The sequence below is a fragment of the Phocoena sinus genome, chromosome 16 (genome assembly GCF_008692025.1).
Source record: "Phocoena sinus isolate mPhoSin1 chromosome 16, mPhoSin1.pri, whole genome shotgun sequence".
Taxonomy (NCBI): Eukaryota; Metazoa; Chordata; class Mammalia; order Artiodactyla; family Phocoenidae; genus Phocoena; species Phocoena sinus.
The window spans coordinates 15329236-15345291 of NC_045778.1; the positions used below are offsets into that span (position 1 = coordinate 15329236).

Below are 16056 nucleotides of genomic sequence, written 5' to 3' on the forward strand. Positions count from 1 at the left end.
TTCCCAACCTTAACCTTACCTCATGGTTTAATATTAAAATTCTTTTTGGTAGTTTAGACAAAAGTCATATTTGATGGAAGAGATATTTATGTCATCAGTCCTCAGGGTCAAATACAGCCCACGCTGTCCCGCCAAGTCTAAGGTCGAGTCTATACAAATTACTAGACAAACCATTTTCCTGTGAATTTGTAAAGCTCAATAGTGGAGCCACCACTGGGATTTCTAGGTACGCTGATTTCAGTCATCTTAATAATGGAGTCGATTGACTACAGAATCCCATCGGTTGCCAGGCCATCGCCTTTATTACCACAAGGAAAAATGAGTCAATTGAAAAAGGTCAATTTAGTCAGGCCATGTAGATCCTGTTAACTACTTTTCTGGAATTAGACTCTTGTCATCAAATAAGAAAATACAGATGCACTGACTACAATAACAGAGGAGTTCTATTATAACTGTCCTCTTAAATTTAAATGGTAAAGATTCAATACATGCCTAAGTCATTGCCTACAGGTAACTTGGCTTTGGACTCAGAACTTCATTTCAGAGTTACTTTTTACTTTCAAAACTGATACAAAGTGGATATGGAGATAGGGAAAAGTCTAATTTTGCCTTCCAAATCTTGTCTTGCAGTATGTCTATGAAGAAACAGATAAACAATCCATGAATTTTTATCTATTTTTTTCTACCCATTAGGAAAGAGTAAGCCATATAATTTTACTTACTAGCTAAACAAGTTCTATCTGATCTCTGAGTATGTTTTGTCACTTGTAAAACAGAAATAAGATACCTGTAAATCAGGGCTGACCTACATGCTCTGCCTTCCTTAAAGGGCTGAGATAGGTAAAATGAACACTTTGAAGACTGTTTTCAAATCAAACTTTTAAAATATCATTTGCTTAGATTACATTTTAATTTGGTTTATAGCTATCCATATTCCATTGTGCATCATGTAAGAAAAAAATTGGTAGGATTCCATTTTTACTACCTAGTGAAAATAAGGTTAGACAAAATCATCTATGTAGACCTCCAGCCAAAAATACTTAACATGAATCTAGCGAAACAATTAGTCAAAAACAGATTTGGGGACTTGCCTGGACTTTTCAAAAATGTTAGTGTCATTAAAAAAAAAAAAAAAGGCAAGAGAAGGGCACAATTTAGGTAAAAGGGAAACAAAAGACATAGTGATCAGATGCAATCTGTGACCCTTGATGGGGTCTTGGATAAAACAAAAAATAAAAATAAGAAAGAATATTTTGGGAATAACTGGGGCAATTTGCTCTGTATCTTGGATAATATTATTTTATCAACAATAAATTTATTGAGTGTGATAATAATATTATGGTTATGAAAGAAATGTCCTTGTTTTCAGGAGAAATATGCTGACATATTCTAGGAAAGAAATGTTATGCTGTATGCTGCTTACTTTCAAGTGGTTCGGAAAAAAATTTTTTTTAACTATCTAAAGAGAAAGCAAATGTGGCAAAATGTTAATAGCTGAAGAATCTAGGTGATGGGTATCAGGTTTCACTTTTCTCTTCTTTCAACTTTTCTGTACATTTGAAATTTTCAAAAGACTATGGGGGGGAATGAACACTGCATAAACAAAACAGAACAATGAAAAAATTGTATCAATTTTCCAATAATAAAATTATACTTTCATTAACCTAATTTTCTAAATGAAAATAAATTCACTATGCTACAATACTGAGGTATATTATTTAAGAGCAACATTAATCTTTCTTATACACAAAACAGACAAATTAAGTGGACTTAATTACATAGTAAAAAGGTCTCACTGAAGGATTTCCTTTGAGTAAAAAGTAGTGTCATTTCTAAAAGCAGGATAGAAACAGATCAAATGTTACTATTGCAAAGATCACAGAAATTAACTAAATCCTTATACACTAGCAGACCAGTATCTACATGTTTTTTCAGGACATATAACTTTACATTTTTCCTCAAAAGATAACTTAAAGGCAAGTAGAACATGTATCTTACAGTTAACAGATGTGATGGCTCATATTTTATCATATACTTCCACTTCAACCACTCTGAAGGTAAGCAAAGTAAAAAAACTAAAACGATTAATTGCCGTCCATAGGCAGAAAACATGACATTCTACTCTAGAAATGCCATTTTAACTCTAGAGTAGGAATGCTATAAAAAGAGGGGAAAAATATCCTCTAATAAACCCTAGACTTGGATGATAGATGAAAACAAATTTAAGATTGTGAGATAAAGAAAATAAGCCTGCCTTAGACTGAAAACTTTTCCTACAGATTTTTGGGTGAAAACTTTCTAACTAAAATTTTATAATTTCCTTTGTATCAAACCAGTATATTTATGTGTATGTGGTATTCTAAACAGAATGTGAGGCTTTCTTGTCCTGGCAGAAGGTTGAACAACTGCCCATTAGCCCCATAAGAAATCAGAAAGTATACTCAGGAATTTCTTTTTCTGGGTTCATTTAAGTATTAACTAGAAAGAGCATCATCGTTAACATGAGCTAACAATTTATGTTTTTATAATCTCTTAATTAAATAAATTCCTAAAAAATTTAAATACCCTGTTAATGTAGAGTTACATTCTCTGCTTTAAAATCTATTTGCTAGTATAGATTCCAATTACTATGTTTTCGGAGGAAATATATAGTATTTCCTTTACCAGATAAGCTCTATAAATGGAAAGAAAAATAAGAATATCTTTATGAACTAACCTAGTTTTAGCAGTCCTTCCCTTTTTGTAAATAAGATGACAACAGTGTGAATTGTAATAGAAAAGAACAAACTTCACAAAATGTTATACCTTTATTTTCAAAATAGCATTTTATTTACCTTGTTAATGGACACTACCAAAGCTGGTTCCACTTTACCTTCGATTTCTTCTGGAGTGTAAAAACAATAGAGTTTACCCCCTCGTAAAACACAATACAACCTTCTCCAACTAATCAGACCTTCTACCATTTGCTGAAAAAGAAAAATCAAGAAACTCTCAACTTTAAATCATTATTTATCATCTTAACTCTAAATTCAACAAAATACTTGAATTAGCAAAGTTAGTTTTTTGAAATGTTTTAATGCGATAGAGTTACCCATTAATTTACTATACAATAAGTCAATAACCCAAAGTAAAAAAGTAAGTTTGTATCAGAGAAGAAAGGTGTGGAATTCTCAAAAGCATTAAGCAAAAGAGGTAATAATTATCACATAACTTTTATATACATAAAATCATAAATCAATGCAGTTTTAGAGAAGCTAGTCTATTAAAAATTAGTGATTGGAATTCCACAGCAATTCACGTAATGACTCAGGAAAAGTATAAAAATAACTGAATATTCAAAATAATTGAATATTCAAAATATTCCCTTACTGTTCTCAGAACACTGGAAAATGTTGACTTCCCTGTAAGAATGCAAATTTTCTTTCCTCTTAATGGAGTCTTTTTTAAAAAGCTATTGATTCATTGAGGCCCATAATTAATTATTTACTGAATACAAATAACTATGGTTATAAATAAATTAGGAGTAGGTGGCACAGAGGCAGCTTTGGAAGCGCAGAGGCCTAAACTGTGCCAAAAGCTGTCGGCCAGAAAGGCCTTCATGTGAAAGGTGTTGAGCAGTCCTCATCAGTTTCCACAAGGAGTCCTCTGGTACTGATTATCCTGTTACTGCTATTAATGAAGCAGAGGAACCTGGAAGAAGTAGCCCCTTAGCCATCAAAACTGCATCAGACCCCTCCCCTTCCCTACCTTCTCACTCCCAGCTGCACCCTCCCCCACATTTGATGTCTAACAAGGAGAAAACTGTCATTTAAGAGAAGACTTTATTAAAAAAAAAATACTTCACAATATCAGAATGCCAAACAACTGCCAGGATATTAAGATCAAAATCAGAGCTATAATTGTTGCAGGATATTTAAAGTTCTCTAACCTGCTGATTAAGAAATCCTGCAAAGGCGTCCTCAGCCATACAAGCTGGTTGGGCGACTAATCGGCAGCACATGTTGCCATACAAGGGAAGCCAAAACGAAGACTCTTCTATTTAAACGAGAAAAAAATCAAGTTATAAATATATGTTTACTTCAGGTCATTATTATACATTTTGATTATTTTTACAATTTTTTTTGCTTTATATAAGAACATATGTAAAGGTTCATCCTGCTCAAATGACTGTATTCAATGACAAAATCAAATAAAAGAAAGCAGTCAGGACAGGATGATATTAAACTGATAGTTTACAGCATGCTATCACCTGGAGGAGACATGGAACTTTTAGTCTCTTGATCTCTTGTTTGATCTTAAAGTAATTAAGCAATGGAGGTAGTTCAGGGCATATAAGTAAACTCATGTATTTTAAAAAACATCCTAATAAAGTGATTTTTGTTTGTCAAATTCTACTTTTTGCTCTGATTTTCATTATAATAATTAGCAAAGTGATGCTCTGAATAAAACACTTCAGGGCACAACTTTATGATAAGAATTTAATAATAACCCTTTTGACCTTTCCCCTTGTCCCTTCCCTTACTGAACAACTCAGGTGTAAGCCATTACGTGGAGTCCACCACAATGGGTATCTGTGCCAGGAGTTGGGCAGGGGGTGGGCAGGAAGCAGTAGTGTGCCAGAGCTGGGTGCTGGGGCCAGTCAGGGTAAGGAGGGTGAGTGGGAGAGCTGCCTGGCATGAGGAATCAGAGCCTGAAGGGGCTGAGGAGGACGGATCACATGGGGAATACAGAACCCAAAAGGGGTCTCTGCTCAGTGGCCGGCCTGGCGTGGGGAGGAGGCGCCCAGGTAGAGTAAGGAGGGTATCTGTGTGCAGTGCTGCCCAAGTGAGGTGTCCGAATCCAGGGAAATTAAGAAGAGTGCGGGGGGCGGTCCAGCCACGGGAGTCAGTTTGAGAGTAGCGAGGGGACCATTCACACATTTGGTGACCCAGAACAGTGTGTCAGAGCCTGGGGAGATGGAAATGCAAGCAGAGAGACAGCCGGGTATGGGGTGTCAGAGCACAGCAGGCTGAGGACGGTGTTCACATGGGCTGAGGAGGGCAGCCCTGGGGGGGCTGTGTGAGCCTGAGCAAGGTAAGGAGTATCCCTGTGGGGCCAGGGGCAGCCCAGAAGGGGAGTCAGAGCCCCGGCAGGAGAGAGAAGCAGTTACGTGAGAAAGATGGAAAATGGTTGCTTTTAAGGAGACTGACCAAAGAATAAAAAGCATTAAAGATAATAGAAGACAGGTTTCTCACTGGAAGGAGAAGGAAGGAATTACAAATGTGCAGAATGAACTCTTTGGTACTGGATTAGAACTAGACATACTGGTGTGAACTCATGGTTTTCAACATACAGAGATTAAGAAATGCATGATATACAGAGTGAAGTGAGTCAGAAAGAGAAAAACAAATACCGTATGCTAACATACATATATGGAATCTAAAAAAGAAAATATGGTTCTGAAGAACCTAGGGTCAGGACAGGAATAAAGACGCAGACATAGAGAATGGACTTGGGGACACGGGGAGGGGGAAGGGTAAGCTGGGACGAAGTGAGAGAGTGGCATGGACATATACACACTACCAAATGTAAACTAGATGGCTAGGGGTAAGCAGACACATAGCACAGGGAGATCAGCTCGGTGCTTTGTCACCACCTAGAGGGGTGGGATAGGGAGGGTGGGAGGGAGACGCAAGAAGGAGGGGATATGGGGATATATGTACATGTATAGCTGATTCACTTTGTTTTACAGCAGAAACTAACACACCATTGTAAAGCAATTATACTCCAATAAAGATGTTTAAAAAAAAAAAAGAACAAATGCATGACAGGACTTCCCTGGTGGTGCAGTGGTTAAGAATCCGCCTGCCGATGCAGGGGACATGGATTCGAGCCCTGGTCCGGGAAGATGCCACATGCCGCGGAGCAACTAAGCCCGTGCGCCACAACTACTCAGCCTGAGTTCTGGAGCCTATAAGCCGCAACTACTGAGCCTACATGCCACAGCTACTGAAGCCCATGCACCTAGAGCCCGTGCTCTGCAACAGGAGAAGCCACCACGATGAAAAGCCTGCGCACTGCAATGAAGACCCAACACAGCCAAAAATAAATAAATACATTTAAAAAAAGAAATGCATAACAAAATATATATACATGTACGTCCACTGAGAGGGCCTAGGAAAAGTGACACCTAATAGTGACAGTCTAATATCAATGAATATACCTATAGCTCAGATCATGTCTTCTAAATATTATTTCTATTAAAAAGAACCAGCCTTCCTTGGAGAAACGGATGACTCCAGGACTGGGGCAGGGAAAGTACATGATGAGCCTGAAATATCTTGTTATGCCTTACGCAAGGAAGTACCCAATGAATGAGAAGGACATGTAAAAAGACAAAGAAGCCATCTTGAATGTGCTCCCATTGGCCAAAATGGAGACAATCTGAATTTTAAACAAGATATTAGCAGATTATAATGCACTGAATAAAACTGTAAAACATGAGTCCATGTTGATATAAATAAATCAATGAATAAGTTGAAAGTCTAATAAATATACTTAGTTTCAAAGTATCCCCCTCCCACACATAAAATATGTATTAATTACAAAGAGGAAAACAAAAAGAGTAACTTAACAGTAGAGAAGCTTAACAGACACCACCCTAATCAAGTGAACATCATCAGTAATGGGATGAATCAAAAGATGCCACCTGATAGAATGCAATGAGAACGCAGCATCACGTCTGTGATATTTCTGCCAAAGACGCATATCCTGAGTCTCAGTCCAAGAAAACAGCAGACGAACCCAAACTGAGGGAACTTCTACAAAATAACTATGATGTTTAAAAATGTCAAGGTTATGAAAGCCAAGGAATGACTGGAGAACTCATCTAAATGGAAAGAAACTAAAGAAGCATGATGATTAAATGCAATGCGTGAATCTGCACTGGAGCCTTTTGTCATAAGGGACATTATTGGAGTAACATTTGAATGGTGTCTGTATTAGTAGAAATAATAGTAATGTGTTAATGCTGACTTGAATAGCTGTAGTGATGTAGTCAGATGTCTTTTAGTAGGAACAGGTATTAACATATTTGGGAGTAATGAAGCATCAGGTAAGCAACTTGTTCTCATATATTTTGGGGGGAAAAAAATCTTGATATTCAACTTTTAACTGTTCTGTAAGTCTGCAATTGTTTAAAAAAGTTCTTTCAAAAAACATTAAGATAGTCCTTTAATGTAGTGTGCAGGTAGGTATACAACCTTTATAACTGTATGGAAGGAAAGCACTGCATAATTTATTCTGTGTATTGGGGTATAAATAAAATGCAACATACGGTTCTATGTTCACACTGGACCACATAAAAAATATCTGTAAAGTTTTCACTGCACCCATGTTGGTAACTGCCTATTAAATGACTAACCATTGGCTGTTACTATCATTGACCAAAAGGTCTTAGTAATTCTGGAAAATAAAACATTTTTTGTAAAAATACCATTATTTAATATATAGAGGCAGTGTAGCCAAGGCTTGACACATCAGTTAAATGAAAAAGACCAGCATAAATGAAGAGCACAAAGTTAACACAAAAACAGTTTTTAAACAATTTACCTGCTCAACATTCTACTAAAGAATAGCATACCACAAATTGTCTGGGACTATTCAACTCTTTGTTAAAGCTGCTGTCTTTTAGAAACAAAGGGTTTGATCTGAGAGAAATAAGTGTATAAATACAATAAAGTCAATGATTTAAAAATGCAGACATAAATAAATAAATGAGAATCTCCTTTTCTAAAATAGGCAGGAAATGAAATAAAAATTCTATAAAAGCATGCAGCTACGTAATACAATTGAAATCACCCTTGTGATTTATGAGTTTAAAGTTTGAAAGCGTATTTATTTATTTATTTATGCGGTACGCAGGCCTCTCACTGTTGTGGCCTCTCCCGTTGCGGAGCACACAGGCTCCAGACACACAGGCTCAGCGGCCATGGCTCACGGGCCCAGCCGCTCCACGGGATGTGGGATCCTCCCGGACCGGGGCACAAACCCACGTCCCCCGCATCGGCAGGCAGACTCTCAACCACTGTGCCGCCAGGGAAGCCCCAAAAGTGAGTTTCTTTACATAGCAAACCCAGATTTATGAATGGCTTTTTTTTAAGTTAGGATCCACCTCCTAAAGAAACAGAATCATAAATGATTAGTTTTTCAGACCAGTCACGATCAATAATGTATCTGGAACCTAAATACCACATGTAACAGTGTGCTTCTCTAGTAAAATAAGTTCAGATTTCATGGCACACCAAGAAAAATAATTCCTTCCTCACTGCAGACCTTGAAAAGATATACTGGATGTAAAATTCTTTGCTCTACAGATCACATGCCACATACACTGCAATCACCACTTACTTCCTACATAGGTTTCTCTACAGCTCATGACCACTGTGGAATAAAGCACAGTCACAGCTTTTTCTCCCTACTTCTGACAAGAAATACAGCATCTAGGCTATTCACTTAACTTGCCCGAGTATCAATGTCTCATTCTTAAAATACTACCTATTAAGTACTAGGGTTGCTGTGAAATCACGTAAGATAGTGTGTGCATGACATTTATCGCTGTGTCTGGCATGTAAAAGATGCTTCTCATAATTTCATATCCAGGGCACTCTCACTCCCCAAACCATACCCTTTCCATTTCTCAATGCTGTCTTTCTGCTCTTGTGCAACACATTAATCAAAATACTTAATTCTTCTTTTCTAACCAAAGGTGGTATTAGGACAAGATGAAATGAAACAGGAAGTGAAAGAGCAGTTTGACTTTTCATTACTTAAAGATTTTATCTAATTCATCTGTAGTTTCAGATGGGGAGCAAAATGGAGTTTAAAAACAACAGCAACAACAAAAACAAAACACAGGCAAGAGGAAGAATCGATAACATCTCAGTTCCATGTGAGTCAATCTTTACAATGTGGTTTCATTGTTTTGTAAAAAGTACAAAAATTTCTTGATGACAAATATAAGCCTTAAGATATCATTTTGGCATTTTCCTTAAACTAGCACAAGTAATACAGTTGAGTTATAAATTTCAAAAATCTTGTATTTCCTCTTTATTTTATAGTATTTGGTAGACACTGACATAAATTTATTTAGGAAACCCTATTAAACATAGATTTATTAATGAATAAATCCGAGGGTGGATTTTTTCTGTATAAAATTTTGTTTCTTTTTAATTACAAGCTTTCTTTTTTTTTCAAAATATAATTGATTTACAAGATTTTAATTTACACACATTTCTAGAGATATACCTATCACATTAAAAGGGTTAGGCTTACAGGTTAGTGTTCTTGAAACTTTTTTCTGTGGAATCTACAAGTTCCAATGTCAACAGGTGTTGGGTATTATTGCTGTAAGCACAGGTCTTTTCACAGTCTTTAACATGCTAGTCTTTATTATGTTTCTCAAAGAAAGAAGTATACCACATAGTCCCCATGCTTATTTGCTCAGGAGCATTTTATTAAAGGAGAATCTAGTAATATCTTATAGAACACTGAAGACGTGACACTGCTAAAATCGATGATTTCTTTGTGAATTTTATTCCCTTCCACAACCTTTCAGGTGACTTGGTTGAAAGAATGGGACCTTTCATCACCAATTCCATTATTCACACATCGATAGTATTTTGAGTCTTTAGGTGCTTTATCAGTAATCATGCCTAACCGGAATGCATAGCAGAAAGAGCACAGCCTTTCCTGGATTACTTGAAGTCTGGCTCGACCACTGGCTAGCTACATAATCTGGCATGTTACATTCTCTAAGCTGTATTTTACTCATTTGTAAAATATAAATGATAACAAAATGAGGAACTTGTGAAAGCACACAGCTAGCCAGTGCTAGAGCTAGAATACAAATCTAAGGCTGATGGCTCCAGTCTCCACTATTAATCACTTCACTGTGATGCTCCCTTATAACTACATCTCACAGAGACTAAGAATAAAAACTGCTTTAACAGTGTTCATTTATTTATTTATATTTTATTGTGGTATGAACATGTAATAGGAGATGTACTCTCTTAACAGATTTTTAGTGTACAATACAGTAGAGTTAACAAATGTTGTAATGTTGTACAGCAGATCTCTAGAACTTATTCATCTTGTATATCTGAAGCTTTAGATCTGTTTATTAGCAGCTCCTCCTTTCTCCTTCTCCTAGCCCCTAGGAACTGCCATTCGACTCTCTGCTTCTAATAGTTTGTCTATTTTAGATACCTCATATAAGTGGAATCAGGTAGTATTTGTCCTTCTGTGACTGGTTGTTTCAGTTAGCATAGTGTTCTCAAGGATCATTCATGTTGTCACATATTGCAGAATTTCCTTTTTCAAGGCTGAATAATATTTCAATGAACAATGTCTGGCACATAATAGGCACTCAACATATGGTGATAATATTGGTAATTCTAGAGAACTAACACAAATGGAATTAAACAAACTTAATTTGCCAAGTTTTCTGATAAAACTGACAATGCTAATACTATTGCAAACTTCAAGTTTTGGGTGATAGAAGGCTTGATTAGATTGTTCAGACCAATCTTCCCACTGAAAACTACTAAAAATGCTGAACCAAATATATTTTAAAACTTTTCCCCAGAGCAAGAAAGAGGTCACAAAACTATAATAAACTTCCAGTACAAATCTGATGAGAACCAGTGAGTTAAATGAGCACAGAAGCTGTGTTTGTCCTGAGAGCATTTGCCAATCCCAGAAAATCTCAATTTATGACTTAATGATCCTGCAAGACGAGGGAAGCAGAACAGAAATCACAGTCTAGGACCTGAACAATGTAGGCAGATTAATGGGACGATTCTCCTCGTATTAAACTTGATATCCCAAAGGAATCACCAACAGGGTAGTGGTGAACCATGAGTAAACCAACCTAACTGCCCAGGATTCCCACTGCCTGGAGGTAGGGATGAAGGGATGCAGAGAAACTCAGACATGGTCTTTGGATAAAGTGAGGCCAGAATGATAGTCTCACCAGGTGCCTGCGAGATGCAAAAAGAGACACCGAGCATTAATTTATTCCTCTATGTAGACTTTCAATTACAATGACAAGCACATGAAGATAACTAGACGTGCAAGGAATTGAGACATCATGACTGAGAACCAGTTAAAAAAAAAAAAGGAGAGAAACTGATCAAGAAAGACTTTATATATCTGAATCATTAGCCATAGACTATAAAATAGCTATGCCTACTCTTTCAATGAAAACCTAAAAGATAATATTAACAATATATGCAGAGAATAAAAAGTGAAAAGTGGCATAGCAGATTTGAAAAAGTCAAACAGAACTTCTAGAAATAAGAAGTACAATAAGTGAAATGAAGAACTTGGTATACAGATTTATCAGCAGATCAGACAGAGCTGCAAAGAGAATAAAGGAAACAGAAGATAGTGCACTAAAAATCCAGAAAAGCAGCAAAGACAGACAAAAAGATGAGGAATACATCATAAAGGGCACTAAACATAGAGGATACAGTCAGAAAGACTAACATAGGTTTACTAGGAATGCTACAGAGAAAGGCAATAGATGGATCAGAGGCTGCCTGAATAGACAAGTAAGATTTCGTCCAGAAATAATGAAAGACATCCATCAGTTTAAAGAAGTTCAAGGATGTCCAAAAGCAGCGCAAATAAAATTAAATTCCACACCTATAGCACGGTGAAGCTTCAGAAAACCAAAGACAAAGAGAAAATTAAAAGTTACCTTCACAGAAGCAACACGTTGACAAATGACTTTCGACAGCCAGTACGAGATGCCAGAAGGTACTGGAATTATATCTTTAATATTCACAAAGTAAAATATTAAGGTTTTTTCATCATGTAAAAAATATCTTTCAAGAATGAAGCTAGGGCTCCCCTGGTGGCGCAGTGGTTGAGAGTCCGCCTGCCTATGCAGGGGACACGGGTTCGTGCCCCAGTCCGGGAGGATCCCACATGCCACGGAGCGGCTAGGCCTCTGAGCCATGGCCGCTGAGCCTGCGTGTCTGGAGCCTGTGCTCTGCAACGGGAGAGGCCACAACGGTGAGAGGCCCACCCGCGTACCTCAAAAAAAAAAAAAAAAAAAAAAAAGAATGAAGCTAAACAAAGTCATCTTCAGACATACACAAAGAACTAAGAAGTATGATATTAGCAGAACAAACTAAAATAAATTCTAAGGATTACACTTCAAGCAGCAGGAAAATAATACCAGATGTAAGGTATAAGACACAAGCAGTACATGGACATGCAGGCAAATCTAAATAAATATTAAGCGTATAAAACATCTTGTGAAATTTAAAAACCAAACAGAATTATAATATATAACAACAGCACATAGGTCAAAGAAATGGAGTTTATTCTAAAGTCCTTGCAGGATCTGAGAAAAAGGTAAAATTATCTTTTAATTTTAGACGTAAGTATGATTAATAAAATTTCTAGAGGTAATGTCTAAAAGATGAGAAAAAGAATTATAACTTTAATTAGAACAAGGAAAAACTGAAATGATAAAACTATCAATCCTTAAAGACGCAAGAAAGAGAAAACCACCATGGAATAAGTAAGACAAACAGAAAACACAGAATATGATGGTAGATTTAAACTCAAATACTTAATATCATATAATATGGGTTATAAACCATTTGACACTGAATGTAAAATACTGGTTTGATTTATCTTGGTTTTTAATATACAACCATCATAGACCAGAGATATCTCTCACTAGCCAATGCTTTTGTCAGTGTTTACACATATATTGACATAACGTATACTGACGTAATGAGTGATCCACAGAATCACTCATGCCTACCTTCTGTTGGTAGCAAGCAGAGGATATATGGGAAGGTAGGGCTAAATTAATCTTAAACCTTTTTTTCTAGATGATAATTTGTAGTTATAGTTTATTAAAAAGAAATATATAGCAAGGTGAAGAAGGGAGGTAAGTGATTAGAAGATTTGTAAAACAGCAGGAGCACTGTCCACGCTCCAAGACTATTTGTACGTATGATGAAAAATATAGAGTAGTGTTGGTAAAGCAGTTTGGAAATATGATTTGGGTTACTTATTCTTTTTCATTTTTTGAAGTATAATATATAAAATTATATACTACCTTCCTTATACCTTTTGTTGATAGATGGCTCTTCATGCTTTTACTGGCTTCCTCAATTTCAAATTTAAAAATAAGATACATCTTTGACAACTAGAAGGGTGGTAAAGTCACCAATTTCAAGTCAAAGACAAGGATTCAGAATATGCAAAACCTTTCTGTTCTCACCAAGCAAGCCTCACAAACAAATCTCTAGCAAACAGTAGAAAGAGAAAAATAAACTTTCTGCTTTTGGGGAAAAGGGACAGACATATTTTCAAGAATCCAGAGTTACTCGTGACTACATTATTTAAGCCAATAATCACTTCAGGGGAACGTACTAAAATTAGAAATTATTACTGTCACCACACATATATTGATATAACATGTATAATAAGTAAAATATAGACTGTACTTACCATCCCCATTAATAGACAGATTATGGGTCTTGAAGCTATTCTCAGCACTTTCCAAGCTCAGGGTAGTATGAGCTAGCAAACTGTACTTTGCACCACTAATAGTGAGAAAAAAGACATGTTTTAAGTATTTTAGTATATTTTCCACTACATAAAATATTTAGATGTTCAACAACAACAACAAAATAAACAACCCGATTAAAAAACGGGCAAAGGTCTTAAACAGACATTTCTCCAAAGAAAATATACAAATGGCCAATAAAAACATGAAGAGATACTCAAGATCATTAATCCTTAGGAAAACACAAATCAAAACCGTAATGAGAAACCACTTCACACCCATTAGAATGGCCATTATTAAAATAAATAAATAAAAAGAAACAAAGCAACGAGTGTTGGCCAGGATGTGGTCAAACTGGAACCATTGTGCACTGCTGATGGAAACATAAAATGGTACAACCACTACGGAAAACAGTGTGGTCATTCTTCAAAAAATTAAAAATAGAATTACCATATAAAGTCTGATGAGAATTTTTATTAATTGGGCCAGGTGATATGTTTCATAAACCTTCTTTGTCTCTTACTAAATATGTAATAAAATCTCTATCACAAAAATATATATATACATGTAGCAAGAATGCAATGCATGCACGCACCTCTTTAATAAACAATGGCATACCGCACGGAATGTTGTTCCCTGGGAGAATGCCTCTTGGTTTTGGGTATTTTTTTCAGTTTTATTGAGAAATAATTGCCATACATTACTGTATAAGTTTAAGGCTTAAAGCATTTGATTTATTGGTTTGATATATCTTGGTTTTTAATATACAACCAATATAGACCAGAGATATCTCTCACCAGCCAATGTTTTTTGTCAGTGTTTACACAGGAAAATTTATGTTTCTTTCTCCAAAACTCAACAAAAAAATTTTAACAAAACAATGCACGAGTAGAATTTTAAGTTACATTCTGAATACGACTGGTATAATTCAGACTCCTGTGTAGATTACTGGGAAAGTCCACTAAGTATCAACAAATCTCCACTGTTTCTAGAGCTAAGAGGCACTAGCCTCATTCTCAGTGTGGGCCATTCTCTGCTATTTTCACTTATCCCGAACAAATTTCTGTAGTGCCTTCCATGATTAGCTCTTATTTTTCCCTACTGTTACATAAAAAGTGCCCCCCCCAAAGTGGAGGAAGTATTTTAAAAAACTGTGGAGAAAGAATAGGAGCAATTGAGAACAGCAATTAGAATGAAGAGTAAATATTACTACACACAAAACTGCCTATTAACAATCATATGAGTTGTTTGGTGATCAGGGCACAATGTGTTAAACATGATCTCAACGTGATAATTTGTCAACTGATACATAGGTTTTATGCAACTACATTACAATTGTTCCTGCTTAAAATAATGGTAAATAGACTCCTTATCAGCATTTTAGTGCAAAACATGTTATTTTCAGGAACAGATTATTGACAGTACGTGGATAAGTGATGCTGCGTGTATCTGGCAAACAACAAGACGGCCGTGTGGCTGGAGTACAGTGAGGGAGAGTGAGACAAGATGTCTAAGAGGTAAGAAGGGGCAGACACTCTACACTGCAGTAGGGCATGCCCTGTAGAGCATGATAAGGACCCTGGATTTTATTCTGAGTGAGATGGGAAGCAAGTGGTAGATTTGGAGCAGAGGCATATGCTATGATATGACTTGTATTTTTAAATGATCTCTCTGGTTGCCATGTTGAGAACAGACCACAGAGGCCAAGACTGAAAATGGTAATGCCAACTAGAAAGTTACTGCACCTCACCAGTCCAGAGCTGATGCAGGCCTGGAACAGGGTGGTAGTTGATGGGGTGGTGAGAAGTGCTAAGATTCCTGATATAGTCTTAAAGTTGACCCAATGTGGTCATGGGATGTAAAAGAAAGGACAGAGTCAAGGACAACTCCAAGGCTTTTGGCCTGAGAAACTAGAAAAAGCGAATTTTCATTAACTGCAAGGAGGCTGACTGAGAGAATGGATATGGGAAGTAAGAATTTAGTTTTGAACAGATTAAGTTTGAGAATGGGTTGTAGGGTAGGCAGGTGGATATATGAATCTGCAGTTAGGAGAGGAAAAACTATTCAAGAAATTAAATTTGGGAGTTAACAGTAAATAGATGAAATTCAATGAAAGTTAGTTAAATAAAATGTGCGAACTGAATATTGGGACACAAGTACTCCATCATTTCAGATTAAGTTGAAGAGCAATGAACAAAGGAGACAGGCAAGGGACTGTCACTGAGGCAGAAGAGAAACCCCGAAAGTGGTATCCTGGAAGCCAAGTTCAAAAAGTGTTTCAGGAGAGTGATCAGTTATGTTGAATAATGCTGAAAGGTCCAGGAGGAGGAATAATGATAAATGACCATGGTATTTGGCAACATGTAGATCACTGCTGACCTTGACAAGAGCAGTTTCTGAACGATGGATGAAACTTGACTGAAATGGTTCAAGAGAGAATGGGAGGACAAAAAGTGGAGATAGAGAATATAAAAAACTTTTCT

General features: G+C 36.4%; 1 protein-coding gene across 1 annotated transcript in view; it reads right to left on the reverse strand.

Moving 5' to 3' along the window:
• The window catches only part of RTKN2 (rhotekin 2), an 88051-nt gene that overhangs the window by 27162 nt on the left and 44833 nt on the right, over window positions 1-16056 (reverse strand). The window contains exons 7-9 of the mRNA XM_032607302.1: window positions 13516-13610; window positions 3929-4035; window positions 2835-2966 (exon numbers count right to left, since the gene is read on the reverse strand). Coding sequence (XP_032463193.1) covers window positions 2835-2966; window positions 3929-4035; window positions 13516-13610 — 334 coding nt within the window. The remainder of the gene's footprint in view (window positions 1-2834; window positions 2967-3928; window positions 4036-13515; window positions 13611-16056) is intronic.